The 23508-nt window shown below is 55.9% G+C and overlaps 2 protein-coding genes across 2 annotated transcripts in view; both read right to left on the bottom strand.

Annotated features, from left to right (window-relative positions):
* The window catches only part of LOC144942913 (tetratricopeptide repeat protein 12-like), a 195689-nt gene extending 187525 nt beyond the window's left edge, over nt 1–8164 (bottom strand). Inside the window, 7 exon segments of the mRNA XM_078869931.1 lie at nt 1358–1417; nt 2316–2437; nt 3209–3286; nt 4293–4323; nt 4784–4953; nt 5387–5478; nt 8057–8164. Of these exon segments, the coding sequence (XP_078726057.1) occupies nt 1358–1417; nt 2316–2437; nt 3209–3286; nt 4293–4323; nt 4784–4953; nt 5387–5478; nt 8057–8151 (648 nt within the window). The 5' untranslated portion in view covers nt 8152–8164.
* Nucleotides 8165–10497: 2333 nt separating this feature from the next.
* On the bottom strand, nt 10498–22869 carry TMEM145 (transmembrane protein 145). Its single transcript, XM_078869928.1, is given in 16 exon segments — nt 10498–14040; nt 14420–14680; nt 14939–15059; nt 15170–15342; nt 16004–16097; nt 16373–16451; nt 17129–17209; nt 17691–17759; nt 18540–18611; nt 19170–19254; nt 19801–19890; nt 20030–20116; nt 20430–20507; nt 21253–21327; nt 22467–22523; nt 22525–22869. Coding segments are annotated over 16 exon segments (1665 nt in total). The 5' UTR covers nt 22624–22869; the 3' UTR covers nt 10498–13896.
* Between the last annotated feature and the right edge of the window lie 639 nt (nt 22870–23508).

Genomic DNA, 23508 nt, shown 5'->3' with positions numbered 1-23508 from the left:
CACTCACTCAGACACCCACTCACTCACACAGACACTCGCTTAGACACTCACTCACTCACTCACTTAGACACTCACCCACTCTCTCACTTAGATACTCACTCTCTTAGACACTCACCCACTCACTCACTTAGACACTCACTTAGACACACACCCACTCACTCTCCCCACTCACTCACTTAAGCAAAGATAAAGATCCCCCGTGTAGCCTTAACAGACTGTTGGGGCAAGTGCTGTTAGCGAGCACCTATGAAGGCCGGCACGGCACGCGAGGGGGTGGGTGGCCAACACTACGCCCGGCCGCCTTTGTCTCCCCAGGGACGATGTTTACACCCTGCACTAGGTACTCATTTGAGGCCGAGTCGACCTAGGGGAGGCCCAGGACCGGTTCAGGACGCCAGGTTCGCAGTGCGGCGCGCTAACCACTACACTACCCCTCACTTAGACAATTACTTAGACACCCACTCACTCTCCTCCTCACTAACTCACTGACCATGGCAGATACAGATGTCGGATGTGCGACTGCGGGTCACCACCCAGAATAGACCACGGGACGTTGAACGTGGACGATTCACACATTCGGAGGAGGAGGCATCACCACAGCGACGATTCACCAATCCGCTAATCCTGACGCAATCAACTGGCTCAACTACCTCGATGTAATATTATTATAGTTGGTGCTCTGCATCAACAACACTGGCGACACGACGAAGACTTGAGTCAAATAAGAGGGGAGAGGTAGGGGAGTGCGTGGAGGGGAGTGAGATGAGAGAGGAGAGGAAGAGGAGTGCGTGGAGGGGAGTGAGATGAGAGAGGAGAGGAAGAGGAGGGCGTGGAGGGGAGTGAGATGAGAGGGGAGAGGTAGGGGAGTGCGTGGAGGGGAGTGAGATGAGAGAGGAGAGGAAGGGGAGTGCGTGGAGGGGAGTGAGATGAGAGGGGAGAGGTAAGGGAGTGCGTGGAGGGGAGTGAGATGAGAGGGGAGAGGCAGGGGAGTGCGTGGAGGGGAGTGAGATGAGAGGGGAGAGGCAGGGGAGTGCGTGGAGGGGAGTGAGATGAGAGGGGAGAGGCAGGAGAGTGCGTGGAGGGGAGTGAGATGAGAGGGGAGAGGTAGGAGAGTGCGTGGAGGGGAGTGATATGAGAGGGGAGCAGTAGGCTGGGGTGAGTCCATGGAGGATCTCGAGTGTGCGATGTTGAAATGGACTGCATTGATTGGGAGCAGGTGGGGGGGGGGGTCTGGTTGACGGTGCGGGTAGGAGCCCGGCGTGCTCTGTGCGCGTCAAGCGGCGCCGCTGCACCGCACGCCTCAACCCGCCACCCGCTCTCTGCACGCTGCCGCGGCGCGTTGGGCTCGCTCGCTTACCCGCAGCGCCCACTCGCAGTCCGCTAGCGCCTCCGCGGGCCGGTCCAGCTTCAGGAACGTCTGTGCACGCGCACGCAGAGACAAAGATACCCCGCATAGCCTTCAACGGACTGTTGGGACAAGTGCTGTCGGCGAGCAGCAGTGCCTACGGACGTACAAGCCGAACGGCGGCCTCAGTGACCGCGTGGTGACGTTTTCCATCGTTTCTGTGGCCAAAGGTTAAAGTGCAACCCCCACACGCCACTGCTGGTGGAGCGGTCTCCTGCACTCCCCAGCCGAGAGCCCATCGGCAGTGGGATTGCGCCCGACGATCCACGCGCACCAGAGCTCGAGGAAGAGGCGGGGGTACCCGCGCCGTGAAACTAAACGTTCATACCGCTTCATATTCTTAGGTTTTTTCGGTAAAGTCACGTAGGTAAAACATTAAATTACCTACGTGACTTTACCGAAAAAACCTAAGAATATGAATCCTTGCAGTCACGAAAGCTTCAAATCTAGAATTAAGTTCATACCGCTGCGTGGAAAGAGGCGTGTGGGGGGGGGGGGGGCGCTGATTTCAGAGACTTGCACCGCCGTCTTCTCAGCTGACGCCACGGGAGATGGAATCCAACCGGCGACCTCGGCACTGCGGGGCCAGCGTGGCTGCCGACCGTCACGCCGCGGCTGTGGCGGCAGCGGCAGCAGCGGCGGCGGTCGCCTTCGCTTCTCGGCGCTGCACTTTCACATTCGAACTGACCGCGGTCGTCGCTCGACATTGCCGCCAACCAGGTGCTACGGGATTTATTTTGCTGTTCTAACGGTCATCAGATGGGAAAAACTACGATTCTCAGAATCGGAGGAATTATCCGATTAGCTACGAGGCTCTTTTTCACAGATGTCCAGATTCTAGCTAAACCGAGTTACGTCACTCCCAGAGCTGCCCTCGCAACCCCTTGATCCGCCCCCTCCCTCAACACACCTGTGCGCGGTTCGTGTAGAGCACCTCCAGGTCACGGCATGCGTCCAGGCCCTCCGAGTAGAGCGCCAGCGCCGAGGCGAAGTCTCCCTCCCGGAACGCGGCGTTGCCACGCTCCTTGAAGCCTGGCGCGCCGGGGAGCAGCGGCCACCGCGTCACTCGCGGGACAGAGGCCACGCGCGGCGGTGCGGGGCGGTGGTAGCCGCCCCTATGATTCCAGATCTATAAAGCTATAAACTATTTTTTATTTCACCAGGTAAGGCCCACTGAGTTATGTCGCTATTTTTCAGAAGCGACCTGGCCACAAATGATAGCTCAACGAAGTGGCTTATCACATGGACATTTGTAGCAGCCAAATACTCCAAAGGCGTGATGTCGATTCTAAATGTGGAGGGAAAAACCAGAGGACCCGGAGAAAAATCAATGCGGCCACCAGGAGAGAAAGACACGCAAACTACAAAAACACAGCAGGCGTCAGGGTTAGGATCGAACCCACGACCTTTTGTGTACTAGGCGAGGTAGTTAACGTCTAGCTACTTTGGCGCCCCCGTTCCGATTGGGCTGAGGCCCACCCACCAGTCAGTCCCAGGGCCCGAACCTTTCAACAACAGCGGCTGGGGCCTTTCACCCGTGACCCCACAGGGCAGCCTCGGGGGTGGGGGGGGGTCCACAGTGAGCCCCAGAGGCAGATGTGGAGGTGGCTATGGAGAGCCCGACTCTCTTCTGCTTCCTTGGCATGGCGCTGGTAACAGAAAGGGAGGCCTCCTTACCCACAGACATCTGGCAAGTCACCAGTGTCGGTTATAAGCCAGCCTTGACTCTGCTGGCGTGAACAAATTCACTTCCCAGATGGCCGTATGGTGGCCCATGGGATGTGCAATGTCTGCATCTCGTACCCAACGCCAGGCGTTCGTTCTCCCTCCGGCGGTCCGCCCTCTCGCGCGCATCCTTCTCCAGCAGTGACACGAAGGCATCTGTGAGAGTGTGACAGTGACACGGAGGAGTCTGCGAGAGTGACACGAGTAGAGTGACACGACACCACCCACGGGAAGCAGAGTGGAGTCCGTGGTGTAAAGGGCAGTCCGGGCAAGATGAGCGGTAAAGGAGATGGGATGCCGGGATGGAAGTCCCCAAGACGGACAAAGAGGAGGGCACGGCTCAAGATGAGCGGTGGCAGTGAGAACAAGGAAGGAGGAGCGTCGGTGCGGGAAGGGGGGGAGGATGGGGAGAAAGTATCGGGCGAAGATGTCAGGGATGAGATGGTGGTGGTGATGGGAGGGGAGGGAAGAGAGGAAGGAGCGAGTCACGTAGAGGAGCATCAGAGTCTGCTTTCACGGCGGGCGGGGAGAGGGTTTCAGAGTGGGGGCGGTCCCACAGAAGCCACGTGATTTACTGGAGGCTTCAGCTGATTGCCATAGACGGGGCACTTGAACGCCTTGGCAAGTCTCCCGCCTCGCATCACATCTCAACCATTTCAGTGCCCTGCTGCAGTCCAGCGTAGGGGACCCCCCGGTGGCAGCTGTCCCTGTTGCGGCACGTGGTGTGCACAGCACCAGCCTGCAGGTGGGCACTATTCTGCCAGTCTGGAGAAACAAACTTGACGATGTGGCAACAAGCAGTGGGAGCATAAACGCAGCGAAGGGGAGGTTGATGGTTGGTAAAACGCGAATGCTGGAGCCCTTAAGGGTGCACGGGGGATTCACGACGCATAGCAGGGACAGAAGAATGCAACGAGCAGAGAAATTATCTGCTGATGTCTGTAGCAAAAATTGTATTTGGTGCTGCTGATGCTGCAGTGGCACAAGCATACATAAGACAATCGCCAAAAAGAACATCGTGCGTGTGGGGGGGCCTTAAAACAAAATAAATTAAGTCGACGTTCCAGGCAATGACCCTGCTTCACGTGAATAAATTAGTTACTCTCTACGTGTGGTTGGCATGAGATGTTGTGGTGTGCGTGCGTGGTGGCCACACCGCTACCTTGGCTCATCTCCGGGAACGGGTTTCCTTCCTGAAAACAACCGCAATGAAACAACCAAAATTAAACGACCACAATGAAACACCAATGACAACCACGCTCGTAGTGAACCCTACTTACACGGTTAGAAAGTAAAGTTTAAAACGATGAACCCATTGCATCGCAACATCCCTGATGATAATGATGACACCATTGATGACAAAAAAGTATATAATTCCAAATTGTAATGTCGTGCCACCGCACAGCATTCGCTCCTCGCTCTGGGGAAGAGGAACCACAGACGAGCGGGAATGCAGCAGCCACGCAGTTCCCCAAGCTCTGGGGACCTCTATATAAATATGTTTTCAGCCAATTAATATTCATGTTGATCATGACCCTGATCATCATCGTTATCAGGATACACCTGATGACGATGATGGTGGTGGTCGTAATCGGGTCGACGACCGCATGGAACTCCGCAACATCTGGCGAGAGTGGAGGCTGCGTTCCTCACCATGCTGCCCGCCGCCGGTGCCGCGGAAATGACCGTGCGGTCCAGGCGTACCCGGCAGCCGTCAACCTCCTCCTGATCGTCATGGAGCTGCTGGATGGTGCGGTCGGCCTCCGCCAGCGCCGCTCTCCGGAGCTGCTCGTCCGGAGAGTTCATGCGGGCGAGCAGGTCAGCTGGGCGACACGTGCACAGAGGTCACGCTGGTACCCCTTTTCCCACTAGCACATCTGAACCGAGCCAGAGCTGTCCTGACCCAGGCCATCGTAACTCAGGAGGCGCCATGTTGTTTTTTTCCACTGCAGAAACCGTGCCGTGCCTCCCAAGTCACGCGCAGTGAACGAGCGGAGACGCCGCATCCTCGGCGCGTACCGACCGACGTCACACGCAGCGATTACGTCATTTGCCCCTGGCCCTGCTTGGCCCCGAGGTAGCTTCAGTCGCCTGACAAGGATGGTGGGCGCACCTTCGGTTTAGTTCCGGCCGGTGGAAAACCAACGCTGTCATAGGCACTGGCTCGGCTCGGATGTGACAGTGGGAAGGAGGCCTTCGTCCCGCGTCACAGGGCAATGCCCTGCCCTGCCCACCCGTGGCGTGCGAGAGCCTCACCGACGTCGTCCACTCTGCCCAAGAAGCGACCGAGTTGCTCGTCCGTGCTCGAGTCCACCATGGCCGCTGTCACCGTGTTTCTCTGTGCGTGTCTGCTCTGATGAATGGGACACGCGCACAGCGGGATGCAATACACACACACACCACACACGCACAGATACAACACACACACACGCACAGATACAACACACACACACCACACACTCACAGATACAACACACACACACCACACACTCACAGATACAACACACACACACACACAGATACAACACACACACACACCACACATGCACAGATACAACACACACACACATGCATAGATACAACACACACACACCACACACGCACAGATACAACACACACACACCACACACGCACAGATACAACACACACACACCACACACGCACAGATACAACACACACACACGCACAGATACAACACACACACACCACACACAGATACAACACACACACACCACACACGCACAGATACAACATACACACACACCACACACGCACAGATACAACACACACACCGCACACTCACAGATACAACACACACACACCACACACGCACAGATACAACACACACACACACCACACACGCACAGATACAACACACACACCACACACTCACAGATACAACACACACACACCACACACGCACAGATACAACACACACACACCACACACGCACAGATACAACACACACACACCACACACGCACAGATACAACACACACACACGCACAGATACAACACACACACACCACACACGCACAGATACAACACACACACACCACACACGCACAGATACAACATACACACACACCACACACGCACAGATACAACATACACACACACCACACACGCACAGATACAACACACACACCGCACACTCACAGATACAACACACACACACACCACACACGCACAGATACAACACACACACCACACACGCACAGATACAACACACACACCACACACTCACAGATACAACACACACACACCACACACGCACAGATACAACACACACACCACACACGCACATATACAACACACACACCACACACACACAGATACAACACACACACACACCGCACACGCACAGATACAACACACACACACACCGCACACGCACAGATACAACACACACACACACACACCGCACACGCACAGATACAACACACACACACACCACACACTCACAGATACAACACACACACACACCACACACTCACAGATACAACACACACACACCGCACACTCACAGATACAACACACACACACCACACACGCACAGATACAACACACACACACACACCGCACACGCACAGATACAACACACACACACACCGCACACGCACAGATACAACACACACACACCACACACGCACAGATACAACACACACACACCGCACACGCACAGATACAACACACACACACACACCGCACACGCACAGATACAACACACACACCGCACACGCACAGATACAACACACACACACCACACACGCACAGATACAACACACACACACCGCACACGCACAGATACAACACACACACACACACCACACGCACAGATACAACACACACACACACCACACACTCACAGATACAACACACACACACACACCACACACGCACAGATACAACACACACACACACCACACACGCACAGATACAACACACACACACCACACACGCACAGATACAACACACACACACACACACCGCACACGCACAGATACAACACACCACACACGCACAGATACAACACACACACACACCACACACTCACAGATACAACACACACACACACCACACACGCACAGATACAACACACACACACACCACACACTCACAGATACAACACACACACACACCACACACGCACAGATACAACACACACACACACCACACACGCACAGATACAACACACACACACACCACACACGCACAGATACAACACACACACACGCCACACACGCACAGATGCAACACACACACACCACACACACACAGATACAACACACACACACACACCGCACACACACAGATACAACACACACGCACACACCGCACACGCACAGATACAACACACACGCACAGATACAACACACACACACCACACACACACAGATACAACACACACACTACACACGCACAGATACAACACACACACACCACACACACAGATACAACGCACACACGCACATATACAACACACACACACCACACGCACATATACAACACACACACCACACACGCACAGATACAACACACACACTTGCAGGCAGCAGTATAAGACACACACACACCACGCCTCTACCACGCCAGTGCCCCCATCTCCGTGTGTGGGCGCTCTCTCTCTCAGCGCGGTCCCAGCAGCAGCAGCGACTCAACTCCCCACGAGCCTCGTTAATCACCACCTCGTTAATCCCCCCCCCCTCACCAATGAACCCGATGTAGCCGCCTCGTTAATCAACTCCTCGAGCAATCAGCGGGACTCATCGAGCAGCACGGAGACCCCTCGTGAACCCTGACCCCCAAACTCGCACGGAAGGCGCCGCGGTTTCCATTGAACTCACGCCGAGATCGCCTCAACCCTCCCGCCCTCTCAGCCTCCTGCCCTCACCCTCTCAGCCTCCCTCAGCCTCCCGCCACTCACGGTTCGATCTCCCGGGCGGGCAGCGCCACGCGAGGTTCGTGCGGGGCTCGGTCGGAGTGGCGAGATTCCCGATTCCTGGCGTCCCTCGTCTCCATGGCGACGCGCGGACGTCACGTGACCACCCGCCATGCGTGGTGGTGAATGAGTGGGTTAATTATGAATGAATGGCCTGATGTGTGCGCGAGTGAATGAGTGGGTTGTGAATTAATCACCAGATGTGGGCGAGTGAATGAATGACTTAATTCTTGAGCGAATCAGTTCATTATGAATGCTTCCGCTGTTTTAAATATTAACGAATCAGTGAACGTGAATTAAATCAGCTGATTTGCGAGTGAATCAGTTTGGCCAGGGAGGCCTCATCGAGTTCCGTGACCGTTTCATTTATTTCCAGGAGGGTCCTGCCACGTCTCCACAGTCGACGCGACCCTCGTCCCAGGCGAGTGGTCTTGCCGCCTCAGCTGGAGCAGCACGCCGCCGGAACGCAGTCACCAACTCTCGCGGTGGCGTCCAAGGGATCTTGGATGTGCCCACTGTGATTGCAGCGCACGGAGCCTGGCGCCGAACATTCCATCGCAGTGTGGTCACACCGCCACCAACACCACCACCACCACGGCTGCGTGGGGAGGCCTTCATCCAGCGGTCGATCAACAATGGGCCGTCTATGAACGTTGGGTCGACACTTAAATAGTGAGAGCACTCGATGCTGCAACCCAGACTGGATGTGTGTATGGGACCTTTTTTACCGGTAACGATAAAACGGGTGTCAAGATGTCCACACGCCAAACAGGCACGCCTCTTGCAAGGCATCGAGTTTGCATTGGCCACACATCATGCTTGTGGCAAAACATGCAAACAGCCTCCTCCGTGGCCTTGTCGCACCAGTGCTAGGCCAGTGTGTTGCGTGGTGGTGGATTATTCTCATGATTAGGCAAGTGGCAAACGGGACTTTTAATGTCCCCGTGAAGAACTGACAGATCTCTTTATTTTTCGATATCCAATATAACCGGGCACCATCCCTGGTGACGTTTCCAGCATGGGCAGCTCGCCCTTGAGACCCCGATCTGTGTTGAACTCATTGTTCCCATTATCATCGTCGTTATTATTAGTAGTATTGTCGTCGTGACAGCAGCCTCGACAGCCTCAACAGCCTCAACAGCAGCGACAGCCTCAACAGCCTCGACAGCAGCGACAGCCTCAACATCATCAACAGCCTCAACACCCTCAACAGCCTCGACAGCAGCGACAGCCTCAACAGCAGCGACAGCCTCAACATCATCAACAGCCTCAACAGCCTCGACAGCAGCGACAGCCTCAACATCATCAACAGCCTCAACAGCCTCGACAGCAGCGACAGCCTCAACAGCAGCGACAGCAGCAACAGCCTCGACAGCAGCGACAGCCTCGACAGCAGCGACAGCCTCAACATCATCAACAGCCTCAACAGCCTCGACAGCAGCGACAGCCTCAACAGCAGCGACAGCAGCAACAGCCTCGACAGCAGCGACAGCCTCGACAGCAGCGACAGCCTCAACATCATCAACAGCCTCAACAGCCTCGACAGCAGCGACAGCCTCAACAGCAGCGACAGCAGCAACAGCCTCGACAGCAGCGACAGCAGCAACAGCCTCGACAGCAGCGACAGCCTCAACAGCAGCGACAGCCTCAACATCATCAACAGCCTCGACAGCAGCGACAGCCTCAACAGCAGCGACAGCAGCAACAGCCTCGACAGCAGCGACAGCAGCAACAGCCTCGACAGCAGCGACAGCCTCAACAGCAGCGACAGCCTCAACAGCAGCGACAGCCTCAACATCATCAACAGCCTCAACAGCCTCGACAGCAGCGACAGCCTCAACAGCAGCGACAGCAGCAACAGCCTCGACAGCAGCGACAGCCTCGACAGCAGCGACAGCCTCAACAGCCTCGACAGCAGCAACAGCCTCAACAGCAGCGACAGCCTCGACAGCAGCGACAGCCTCGACAGCCTCGACAGCGCGGGAGGCAGGGAGGTCTCCGAGTCCCGTCAGGCGGCGGCACTCGTGGACAAAGGGCGACGTCGCTGCGAGTCGCTCGAGCGCATCCACAGAGCGGGTGGTGGTCGTGGTGGTGGTGATGCTCCCACGTGGGCCCCCCGTGGTGCTTGGGGTCTGGTTGGCTACACGAGGCGCCCTGCCTGGTGTCGACCCTGTGGAGCAGGGCCCGTGATGGGAGGCGTGGCAGGATTTAGCTCCATGGGCCTTTGGCCTTCTCACTAAAGTCCGAGTCTAAAGGAATATAAATCGATGATATACACTGGATATACTGTGTATATAGTAATGTCCCACGGTGGAAGCTGCCGCATCCTCCTCAACAAGCGGGACAATCCCTGGGGAAACCAGGACAGTTGGCTAGCCCCATGAACACTCATCAGTCGGCTGAACACGTTTAATATAATTTTTTAAAAAAAACATACATATAATGCAGAAACCCTCCAGAAAAAAACCCAGTCCTTTCCACTCAGTGTGGCTTCCTGGGTAAATCAGTAAAGGTTAATATAATAACCCGAGCACTGCTAGCGGGGGAGCGAGCAGAGCGACTCCACGTCGCTGCTGAATACTGCGATCGCGAACGCGAATAAATACCGACCGAGTGACACCGCATGCACACGACACGCTCATGTTTGTATAATACTGTGACTGTAGAAAAAACACGAATGGTCGCATTGACACCCGATATAGAAGAAGACAGCACACAGCACAGCAACAACGGTCCCGGAGGGCCACCAGACGTGACACGGGACACGTGGGGAAGGGAAACACCGGGACACCACCAATGGTTCAGAACATGGGGGGGGGGACCCCACGGGATACACGGGGACACCATACGAGGGAGACACATGACACAGTGGGAGACACAGGGACACAATGGGAGACACAAAAACACAATGGGAAAGGAGGCACTGGGATATGGGGTGACACGGGGATACCAGGAGCTAGGGTTCGAGCTAGGCCAGGTTGTATGTTGAACTTCTTTCGCACCGTACGTAGCCAACCGTGCTTATCGCAGGTGCAGGACAACAAACTAAACACAAAAAGCAGTCCCAAGGAAATGAGTTTTCAATCTCGATTTAAAAGTGCATCGCTCCAGTAGCATCCTAATATCGGAAGGGAGAGCATTCCAGACGGCTGCAGAAGCGCATCCTAAAGCGCACAATGCCCAGCAGCTGAATAGGTGAGGGCGATGTTTCGGGGTTGGGTTTATGGATAAGATTTGGAACGTAATTTGGGCTAAGGTTGTGGTTAGACTTACGGTTAGGTCTGTGGTGGCAGTTAGGTCAAGGGCGAGGTTTAAGGCAAGGCCTACGGTTATATAGGGTCAGGGCTCGGGTTATGGTTATAGCTACGGTTAGTTTGAGCTATGGTTGGATTAGGGCGAGAGTTAGAGATGGGATTAGGGGCAATGCTCTAGGGCGACCGCAGCGTGGGGCGATGGTTGGGGCCAGGGCTGGCGTGACCGCGGCCCTGCGGCGGAGTGTGCCGAGCCTGCGGGGCGATCGCCTGGCTGGTTGCCGGGGTAACCGGGACAAAGAGATCGGGACACGCGTGATGGCAGGAGACGAGAGGCAAACACGGCGGCTGCACTGTGCACACATGAACCTCGCGTGCGCACACCCACGCCGTGCGCTCCATACACACAGCCCTGGGCATACCATACACACACACTATGCATACCATACACACACGCCCTGAATACCATACACACACGCCATGCAAACCCACATACTCCATACACACACTATGCATACCATACACACACGCCATGCAAACCCACATACTCCATACACACACGGTACATACGATCAAAACTCAAATACCCCCCCACACACACACACCGTGGACACTACACACACACTGAACCCTCCTCACCCGTCGCGTTTAACAAATCGCTGCCGTTCTCCGTGGAAAATTTAGGAGATGGAAAAAAAATCTAATCCGGGATTGAAATGGATGAATAATGACCAGCACGTCTCTCCTCGCGTCTCTGCGAGCAGCAGCCCAGCACCGAAGGGGGATTAATTTTAGTTTTAGCCAGGGCTCTATGTTCTCACCCAGCACACCACGTCCAGTATATCGCTCAACGCTAGACCTGTGGCTGCGAGTCAAGTGACACCTTACGGCAGTCAAACCGCCACCAGCGACCCGGCAAAAAAATACTGCCGAGCTCAACAACAATCGGCCGCAGTACCGCCACAATTCACACCACCACCAACAGCCCCACCACCAATAACATCAGCAGCACTACCACCAACACTACTACCAGCTGCAGTACCACCGTCACCACCCCCCCCCCACCAAAGCAACGGTCTCCCGTGTAGCCCATAACAGACTGTTGGGGCAAGTGCTGTTAGCGAACACACATGAAGGGCGACATGGCACGCGAGGGGAGTGGGTGGCCATGCTCGGCCGTCTTTGTCTCCCAGTGCTGATGTTTACACACCATACAGGGTATTCGTTAAGGCTGAGTTGACCTAGGGGAGGCCCAAGACCAGTTAATATTTCTTGAGCGTGAATCTAACCCAGATCTCCGGGTTCGTATCGCATTGCGCTAACCACTGCGTTTCCGCTCCCCATACCAACACGGCTACCAGTATCATCCCCACAAGAACCATCAGCACCAACACTGCAACCACCAACACCATCAGTATCACCACCAGCAGCAGTACAGCATTGCCAATACTGATTATAGCACCACCGGCACCAATACCACCAGCAGCACCGCCCCAGCACTGCCACCAGCAACACCGGCAGGATGAGGACAGGTGGACTCACACAGGATATTTTGACTCGCAGCGAATGTCTCGCAAGCCCACGACGAGCGCCGCGTCGTGCGTGCATCGGAATCCGCTCGCGGGGCGTAACGTTGCTCGCTGAGCCCTGCAACCACGAGAGGCGCTGCCACTCGCCACAAAGAGGCAGGTCGCGAATCGGTTGGCGAACTCGGCATCGCGAAAAATCCCAGCCACCGGGACCGCATTGTATCGAGCCCCAGAGGAATGATGGGGCTGAGTATTACATGTAGGTCAACAAGATATTGTTTCGTAAAGGAATTCACATTTGCTTTGCACATTTCACCCCTGACCCCACGTTACATAACTTGGTGTTCGCGCCATCCCGCAGTGCAGCAGGGCAATCGTCGCCAAGCAAGGTGTTGCTGTGTTTCAAAAACACAGCCTGGAGTTGTTTCACAGTAGGGAGCAACGTGGCTATGTGGCTTAAATTCATTGACGAGTTATTTATATTTTTTTAAATGTTATCAAGTTTGGACCATGACGCTGGCATACACACACTACTCTATTTTGAATAACACCACGGGATCTTTAACGCGTCTGCTATAAATCAGACGACGCGCAGAATTATTAATGCTCAATACGCACCGCAGTATTAACCGGGGGGGGGGGGGGGGGCAGCCACGGGGGCTGGTATCGCTAACCTCCGCAACGAGCGGCAAAATCGCTGCGCTACCGCTCGACCACCGCGTCGCCATCCCGGACGATCGCGCGTCGAGCGCGTTGCCATGGCGACACCAGCGGTGGAACCCTCGGAGCCCTCCGCCGAGCCAGGCCCCCCGCACACCCCCACCTCCTGGCCCCGAGCAGCCCCGGGGGCCGCGGGGCCCGGCGGTTTTGGCACAAAAACTCCGGCGGTGACGCCGCGGGTGACGCCGCCGGTGTGATCCGGCTCTGAAAGGAGCACCTTCTATCCGGCCGGTAAGAGAGGCCGACGCCGTAATCTCCGTGCTGTCTGTGTTCCGTGTGCGTTATCCGTGAGACGCGTGCAAGGGGAGGGCCCCTGCCACCCAGGTTAGGCGGGGAGGCTGGTGGGGCCCCGGGCCCTCCCCGCGGGGCTCCCGTCCGGGTTTGGGGTCCCGGGCTCGGAGGATTCGGCCACGGGGGAGCCCAGATCCACGAAGCTGCTCATTGAGCCCCCCGGCGCGAACAGAGCGCCCTGCACGCACACAGCCACACGGAGACATTCAGAGATATAGACAGAAACAGAGGTACACATAGAGCCACTCTGCACACACTCACGTAGAGATGTATATGGTGACGCACACAGAGAGACAAAGAGATATACATGCAGAGACATTGACATAGAGACATATCGACACAAAAACATAAATACACAAAGACACACATACTGACATATATAGACATATAGATACACACACATACAGACCCACGTAAGCAAAGAGACATACACACTCACATATACACAGGCACAGGCGCATACAAAAACACACATGCTGTAGACATAAACGCATACAAGAGAGAGACACAGAGTGCGATGGAGTGAGACAAAGGAAGACCGAGAGAGTGAGACGAACCTTGGAGCCGGAGACGCAGAACAGCTCGGTGAGGTTGGGTCCCACCGAGTCGGACACGAAGTTGCCGTTGCTGTAGGCGTGATGCTGCTGCTGTAGTGAGTCGCCCCCCCGCGCGTCGCCACCCCCCCGCGCGCCGGGCCCGTAGGCGTGCTGCGCGAACGCGCACTCGTCCCCGGGCAGCGCCGCTCCCAGCGCCCCGATCTGGGAGGTGCGCACGTGGAACGGGAAGTTCCGATTGGCGGCGGACGGCCGGGTCATCACCTGCGGTCGGTGCAGAAGGATAGGGGGAGACACGCGGAGGAGTGGGTGGGTGAGCGAGTGAGTGGGCGAATGGGTGAGTGAGAGACTGAATGGGTGAGTGAGCAGGTGAGTGGGCGAGTGAGCGAGTACAGGAGTTCTGCATGACTGCGCACAGCGGTAGCGTGTTTGCCGCTTGTGGTTCACAGTTCGAATCCACATGCCATAATAATCGTAATCGTACCACGGCGCGCATCTGCGTGCCCGCCACCGCTGCCTCACCAGGAAGACGGCGTGGGCGTAGAGGTGGATGCCCAGCTGGATGTCGTTCACCATCTTCTCGCGCTCCCACTTCGCCATCACAAAGTTCGCGATTAGAGCCACGACCGGCACCGAGAAAAACCTCCACAAGGGAAGGGGTGAGGGGGATAACAGCCACCACTTTAATGATCCACGCGGTTCTAAGCGCTGGCTATCTCTCTCTCTGTGTCTCTCTCTTTCTCTGCATCTCACCAGAAAGTGTAGGCGACGAAGAAGCGCACATAGAAGCGCTGCTTGTCGGGGTGGCGCTGCAGCGTGCGATACACGGAGCAGCAGAACCACACGTAGGCCGTCAGCTGCATCAGCATGAGGCCATAGCCCACGGGAGACTCATAGGTGTACAGCACCTGGCCCGGGTCAAACCACTACACACACAACGGCAGCAGCAGCATGGCGCGTGCCAGGCTCAGTACACACAGAAGCAAACGACAAACATCCCCCGTGTAGGCTATAACAGACTGTTGGGGCAAGAGCTCTTTGTGAGCAGCACCTATGAAAAACCGCATGGCACACAAGGGGGTAGGTGGCCAGCACCACACCCAGCCACCTCCGTCTCCCCCCAATGCTGTTTAAAACCGCACCCGAGACTCATTTAAGGCCCAGTCGATCTAGGGGAGGTCCAGAACCGGTTCAGATATTTGTCACGGACATGTGCTGTTAGCGGGAATCGAACTCGGGTTGCTGGGTTTGCAGAGCAGTGCACTAACCACTCCACAACCGATGCGCGATTTCAACGTGTAACACGCCGCACAGTATCCGCTTACTCGCGAAGAGCGAGAGAGAGAACATGAGGAACCACGGAGGAGTGGAAAAGGGAGAAAACAAATGCGTGTGAGGGGGGGAAACACTCGATGCCAAACAGATCGAACAAGCCAAGGTATGACACCTCCTGGACACCCACTGGAAGGGAGTTCCACAACATTTGCGTGATCCACCAACCCCGATCAACAGAGTGCTGGATTACAGGCCAGGGGCATCCATCCGGGCGAGAACGGCGTCGTCCACCGGGGTGAGCGCTCCGCTCACCTTTGCCTCGTAGATGAAGAGGCTGGCGTAGGTGGTGGTGTAGAGCGTCATGTACACGGTGAGCTTCACCACCCCCGCGTGGCTGATGCGGCCCCTGCACGGCGGGCAGCGGGGGAGACACGGCGCAACTCGCGATTACCGCTAGCGGTGGGGCATGGGTCAAGGTGCATTCACACACACATATATACACGCAGTGAAACTGTTACACGCACTTACATACGCATGCTGACACGTGCAATCAAACGGAGTGTGTGCGTGGGTGTAAGTTCGTGTATGTGGATGCTTGTGTGTGCATTTGTGTTTGTGTGCATTTGTGTTTGTGTGCGTGCATGTGCGCGTGTGTGCACGTGTGTGTGTGTGCGTGCGTACCGCGTAACCGTGAAGCCCTTCCCCAGCAGGATGAGCAGGAGCAGGAAGGTGAGGAAGCTGGCTGAGAAGAGCAACTTACCTGCACAGTGCACACAAACAGCCCCCCCCCAACCCCCGTAGCCTTTAACGGACTGTTGGGGCAAGTACTTTGAGCGAGCAGCACCGATGAAGGCTGGCACTGTGTGGGACACGAGGGAGTGGGTGGCCAGCCCCATGCGCCGCCACATCGCACCAGGTACACAATTGAGATTGATTCGACCGAGGGGAGGCCCAGCAATCCGGCTCAGATAATCGTCACCGGTGTTGTTCGTGAAGGAGAATCAAACTCGGGTCGCCAGGTTCGTAGTACAGCGCACTAACAGCGACACTACCGCTCCCCACAAAGAGAAAGTATAACAGACGATGTTCCGTTCAATGGCCCTTCTTCATAGCACATCAATAAAATACAGAGACACACACAACAACAACCGCCATTCACCACTAAGTGGCGGTGACGTCACCACGACGCTTGTGCCAGGCCATGTGCACCTTGAGGCCACGTGAAGTGTGGAACGCCCGACGGCAGGAGGTCACGGGGCAGACCCAGGTGCGACGGGTCGACTGACTGAAATGACTGAGATGACTGGCCGATGCACCACCTGTGCCCCCTACTGTGGCAACTTGCTGTGCTTTAGCCACACGTACATACGCACGCACACAACAAGACCACCCCTCTGGCTCGCACAGGCGGTGAGTGGTGCTGGTGCGTCCACTCACCCAGTACGCGCACGGGCTGGTTCCCACTGCCCGTGCGTGCGTACCCTCCCCAGTAGATGCACATCAGTAGGAGGCTCATCACTGTGGAGATGAGGAGGGGGGGGAATGTGAGTATTTGAGCAGGCAGCTCGCTCTCTCACCCACTCACTCACCCACCCACTCACTCACTCGTCCATTCACCCACTCACTCGTCCATTCACCCCCTCTCACTCCCCCCACACAGCGGTCCACCCCTCAAACTCACTCATTCATATTTATTCACCACGATCCACCACATTCTCACCCAAACTGACCATTCACTCATCCACCCAGACTCACCAGTCGCTTAGACCTGCCCAACCACTGCAAACTCACTCTATCTGTTCCCTTACCCACCCCCTCTAACAGTGTTCACTCACCCACCCACTCCCTCACTCACTCACCTGCTCACTAACTCGCCCATCCAAACCAATGTACCCAACCACATGCCCGCCCGCGTACACTCGTCTGCGCATACACAAGCGTCCGCGTGCACCCAGGCACCCGCACATATACATGTACACGCGTGCGTGCTAGCACGTGCCTTGCATCCCCGCTGCCGCCATGAACAGTTTGTATGTGGAGTGGAAGAGCTGACGCTTCCTCAGCAAGTCTGCGAGACCGGGATCACAGAATACAATACAACACACAATCACAACCAGAATATTGATTTATACTCGAGGAATCCAATGAGCTCTAAAGCTCTTTTTCACAGGTGTCCAGTAAAGCTGCTCCTGCGCCGCCACGCCGGAGGGCAGCGACACCCTGGTGATGGTGCAGTGCGTGCGCGCACACAGGGGGCACGGGGGCAGTGTGGCGAGGGAAATAGCTGTTGGCCAAGGAGACTGAGAGGCATGCAGGTCCAGAGTCGAACCCGGGCCCTTGGAAGTGTGAAGCTTGCGTAAGACGGGGAGTGTGACTGCGTCTCAAGGAGCTGGACAGACGCACTGGGCGCTTTGTGTTGTGGGGGCTTAGGTCTCTACGTGAATCTGTGGGTCTCTACTTGAGCCTGTGAGGTCTCCATGTGGATCTGGGGTCTGTGTGAGTATATGGGTTTCTATGCGAGTCCAAGGGTCTCTTTGAGAGTCTGTTCACTACAACGTAGATTCATATAGTGTCGACATATGGCTGAAGTCTGCCATACGAATGTGTCATTTCCACCACTGGTTCAGCAGGGCTGTAACCATGAAATGAGAATTTATGCCTCAATGCTAATTTGAGCAGGAAATCACTTTTAACATATCGGTGAGTCACCTGTGTAAAGGTGAGTGTGGTGAGTATGGATGGTGTGGTTGTTGAGTTACTCCTATGAGCCGGGGAGTGTGGTATCTGTGTGTGGTTGGCGAGTTTCTCCTGCCTGACATGAGTGTGTGTGTGGGTGTTTGTACGTCACCTGCAAAGTAGCAAGACACAGCGAGAACAGCCGAGAAGACGAGCAGGTACGTGATGTCTGCCTGCAGGATTCCTGAAAACACACGCACGTGCAAGCATGTACAGGACAAAGATCCCCGTATAGCCTAAACAGACTGTTGGGGCAAGTGCTGTTAGTGAGTAGCATATATGAAGGCCAGAATGATACACGAGGGGGTGGGTGGCCAGCACCACGCCCGACCGCCTTTGTCTCCCTAGTGGCTATGTTTACACACCGCACTAGGTACTCATTTGAGGCTGAGTCGACCTAGGGGAGGCTCAGGACCGATTCAAACAAGTGTCACTGGTGTTCGCCGTGAGCAGGAATCAAACTCGGGTCAACGCGCTAACCGCTACACTGCCGCTCCCCCCACACACACAGACACAAGTGTATGCAAATAGACCACACACACACACATACATGATTATGCACACAGACAGACTCAAACATGAGAACAAAGGTACACACATAAACATTTACAAAGATATAAGACACATGCACTTGGATCCATGTCGACATCAGGCATAGTGTAAAGGCGTGTGTGTGCATGCATGTGTGTGTGTGCGTGTGTATCTGTGCGTGGGTGTGTCTATGCTTTCACCAGATCCGTACCGAACTCGTCCGCAGAGAAGTGCCGAGTCCAGAAGGAGTCTCCATTGGTCAGCGTGAGCTCAAAGTCCACGACCAAACCCCCACCCTTGGCAGCAACAGACAAAGACGCCACTGATGTTGGCCATGAGCAGGAATCGAATCAGGGTCACCGGGTTTGCAGCACAGTATGCTAACCACTGCGCCACCACTCTCCACCACACACACACGCATATGTATGGACATGCAAAGACAAAGATGCCCCCTATAGTCTTAACAGGTACTCATTTAAGGCTAAGTCGACCTAGAGGAGGCCCAGAACCGGTTCAAAATAGTATCACTGATGTTGGCCTTGAGCAGTAATCGAACTTGGATCTCCGGGTTAGAAACACAGTGCACTAATCACTGTGCCACCACTCCACACATATACCCACACTGCTTATACATGTACATATACACCACATGCAAACATGCACGCACACATATGCTCATGCACACGCACGTAAAACGTTCAGGTGGTGGGTGTGATGACCGCACGTACGCGTGTTATACGAGCGTGTTGTGTGTGATGTGCACGCACACGCGTGTGTGTACGCGAGGTGCACACATGTGTGTAACTTACATGCGCACACGTGTGTGCGTGTGCCAGACTTACTTCGCACTTGCTCAGCACGATGTACCACCAGCGCTCACGCACCGAGCGGAAACTCCGCGAGCCTCGACACTCCAACATTCCCTCCACCACCTGAGGGGCGACAGGCGGCGGGGACAGGTGGCGGGGCAGTGGTGGGTGACAGTCAGAGCAGTAACACAGCAACATAACACAGCAACAACACGGCGGTGCACTGACAGAGACACCCAGCGACACAAGCAGGTGGACTCACCTCGCAGCCCGACCAGGTGTACTCTGTCGTCAGGTTGATCACCTGGTTGTTTTCTGGCCGTAGGACCTGTTCCTTCTGCTGGCAGCTCTGCTCACACAACGCACAGGCGAGCACGGGTCTTGTAACAGGTACGCGCAGGTGCTCAAAGGTACACATAGGTGCACGCAAGAACACAAAGGTACATCTCTATACCACCAAATAAGCTCAAACCTCCAGTAAATCACGTGACTCCTGTGTGGCCACCCCCACTCTGAACCCCTCCCCCCTCCCCTGTGCAAACAGATGCTGCATATCTTAACATATCAGAGGCTGGGTTAAGGGACTGGCTTGCCAGCTTGTTGTTGTTGTTATTTACTACAGGCCCTGCTGCTGCTGCTGTTGGTGGCTGTGGTTCACTCACCTGGGAGGGCTGCTTGTAGACGGCGGGCCACTGCGACGGGTCGTCAAAGTACAGCAGCACGTTCTGGCAACATAGCGCCTGCACACCAAAACAAAGATTCCCTGTGTAGCCTTTAATGGTGTTTTGGGGCAAGTGCTGTTAGCGAGTACCTATTAAGGCTGTAACGGCACACGAGGGTGTGGTATTGGACAATACCACGCACAGCCGTCTTTGTTTCCCCAGTGCTGATGATTGCACACAGCAGCATAAACAAATGTTTAGGCTGAGTGGACATAGGGGTGAGTTCAGATATCTGTCAACGATGTTGGCTGTGACTGGAAATTAAACTCATCTTTGGGTTCGCCGCGCAGCGTGCTAACCGCTGTACCACCGCTCTCTCCATTCGTGACACGGACATCGCTCCCTCGTGACTCTCACGATCCACTCGCGCTCGTTAATATTAATCAGATGCTCCGTCTCCCCACAGACATTCGAGATGGACACTACACTCACTATCCCTGGTGGATACGGCGAGGACACACGGGGGTGTACACACGGGGGTGTACACACGGGGGTGTACACACGGGGGTGTACACACGGGGGTGTACACACGGGGGTGTACACACGGGGGTGTACACACGGGGGTGTACACACGGGGGTGTACACACATGGGGGTGGACACACAGGGTAGACACATGGGGGTGGACACACATGGGGGTGGACACACAGGGTAGACACATGGGGGTGGGCACATGGGGGTGTACACACGGGGGTAGACACACGGGGGTAGACACACGGGGGTGGACACATGGGGGTGGACACTCGGCCACCCAAGACCACTCACCTCAGGGTATCGGAAGAGGAATTCCATCTTTCCATAGTCGGTCAGGAAACAGAAGCGCGTGAGGAAGAGCCAGTCCTAGACACGGGGGGGGGGGGGACACGGGGGGACGCGTGGACAAAGTCATCCCACATTGAAAGTGCTGTTTGCGAGAACCTGTTAAGGTCGACAGGGTGAATGTTGGGGTGCCGCAGAAGGCACCACGGCAGGCCACACGTCTCCCCAGTGTTCATGTTACATTCTGCACAAGGTACTCGGCGTAGACTGATGTCCTAGGGGAGGCCCAGTGCAGGTTCAATTGTAACTCGCCACTGATGTTAGCCGTGGGTGGAAACTGAACTTAGCCGGGTTTAAGGCGCAGCGTATGAAGCACGGCAAACACAAACTCGTGAACACACAGACATACATGCGCACACACGTGTACATCGCCGGGTTAAAACACCCACGTCTATGCACACCCAAGCGGACACACGCGCGTGCACCTGTGTGTGTGCACCTAGCCACAGGTATACAGGCCTGTCAACACACCACGTGTGCACACCCCGATAAACACAAATACACGCGTGAACACAAACACCTGTCGACTCACACGCATCCCCACATTACCATGTGCGCACACACACACAGGGCGCGCACACACACAGGGCGCGCACGCACACATTAGTGCCAGGTCACGTGCTCAGTCTCCAGAAACAACATTTCAGTCACGTGTCACAAAATTGCAGTCACGGGGGGGTCGTGGTCAGTCTGGGGGGGGGGGGGTCCTGGTGGGTCGGGGGGGGGTCGGGGGTCCTGGTGGGTCTGGGGGGGGTCTGGGGGGGGGTTGGGGGGGGGGTCTGGGGGGGGGTCTGAGGGGGGTCATGGTGGGTCTGGGGTGAGGGATCTGGGGGGGGGGTCCTGGTGGGTCTGGGGGGGGGTCATGGTGGGTCTGGGGTGGGGGGTCTGGGGGGGGGGGTCTGGAGAGGGGTCTTGGTGGGTCTGGGGGGGGTCCTGGTGGGTCTGGGGGGGGTCCTGGTGGGTCGGGAGGGGGTCGGGGGTCCTGGTGGGTCTGGGGGGGGTCTGGGGGGGGGTCTGGGGAGGGGTCCTGGTGAGTCTGGGGGGGGGTCCTGGTGGGTCTGGGGGGGGTCCTGGTGGGTCTGGGGGGGGTGGGTCCTGGTGGGTCTGGGGGGGGGGGTCGAGGTGGGGGTCGGACAAACACAGGATTCACGCGCGCGCACCTCGGGCGCGCGCACGGAGCCGCGCACGATCTTGGCCGAGGCGTGTGGCGCGAGAGAGGAGGAGGAGGAGGAGGTGGAGCGCCAGGGCGACTGCGGCGGCGAGGCGGACGAGGCGGAGGTGGCGGAGCGGGAGAGGCGCGAGCGCCGTTCGCGACATCCCTCACCTCCTCACTCACCTCCTCCCTCACTGCTCCCTCACCGCTTTGCCTCACCTCCCTCACCTCTTCACCAACTCCTCACCTCTTCGCCTCCCTCTTGCCTCACCACCTCACCTCTCCCTTCACCACATCCTCCTCACCGCTTCCCTCACCATCACCACCTCCCCTCACCTCTTCACCTCCTCACCCCCTGCGCTATCCCGCCCCGGCGCTGCGTCTCCTGCACCTGGCTTTGCCGCGTGACGTCACGGGGGGGATTGCGTCATTTGTGTCATCGCGATCAATGGTGGTGCAGGGTCATGACGCCACCGCGGCGTGACGTCACTGGCACGCTTGAAAATGACGTCACGCGCCTAACAAATAATTATCATCATCATCATCGCTGTGGCCCTTCAAATAAAAATATATAACATCCCATGTTTTAGGTCGTGGCTCTTTTAGCAATGAAGGGGCATTATCCGAAACGTCGTATTTTCTTCGTTCATTGTGTCTGTGCATCACTGCCAACGCAGCAGCATCACCAAATTATTCGGCGTGATGACGCAGCCGTTAGTGAAATCGCGCGCGTGACGTCATACCGATTGCATAATCGCGCCGGATATTCTCGGCATTGTGACGTCACGTGGCCCTCAAGTCGCCTGGACCGGAGTGATATCGTTCCCATGGCAACGCTGTGAATTAACAAGAAACCACTAAAAACCTCGGCTTTGAAGAAAAAACGAACAATGGGGATCATATTCTTGGTTCTTTCGGTAAATTCACGTAGAAGGGAAATAATAAAATAATACAAATAAAATTATCACGACGTTTCGATTGCAACACAAGCAATCATCATCAGGTATGAAAGACCACAGCAAGAAAGTTTGAAAAAAAGAATATGATTC

Source organism: Lampetra fluviatilis, chromosome 29 (genome assembly GCF_964198595.1).
Source record: "Lampetra fluviatilis chromosome 29, kcLamFluv1.1, whole genome shotgun sequence".
NCBI lineage: Eukaryota > Metazoa > Chordata > Hyperoartia > Petromyzontiformes > Petromyzontidae > Lampetra > Lampetra fluviatilis.
This window is presented reverse-complemented; position numbering and strand designations above follow the sequence as displayed.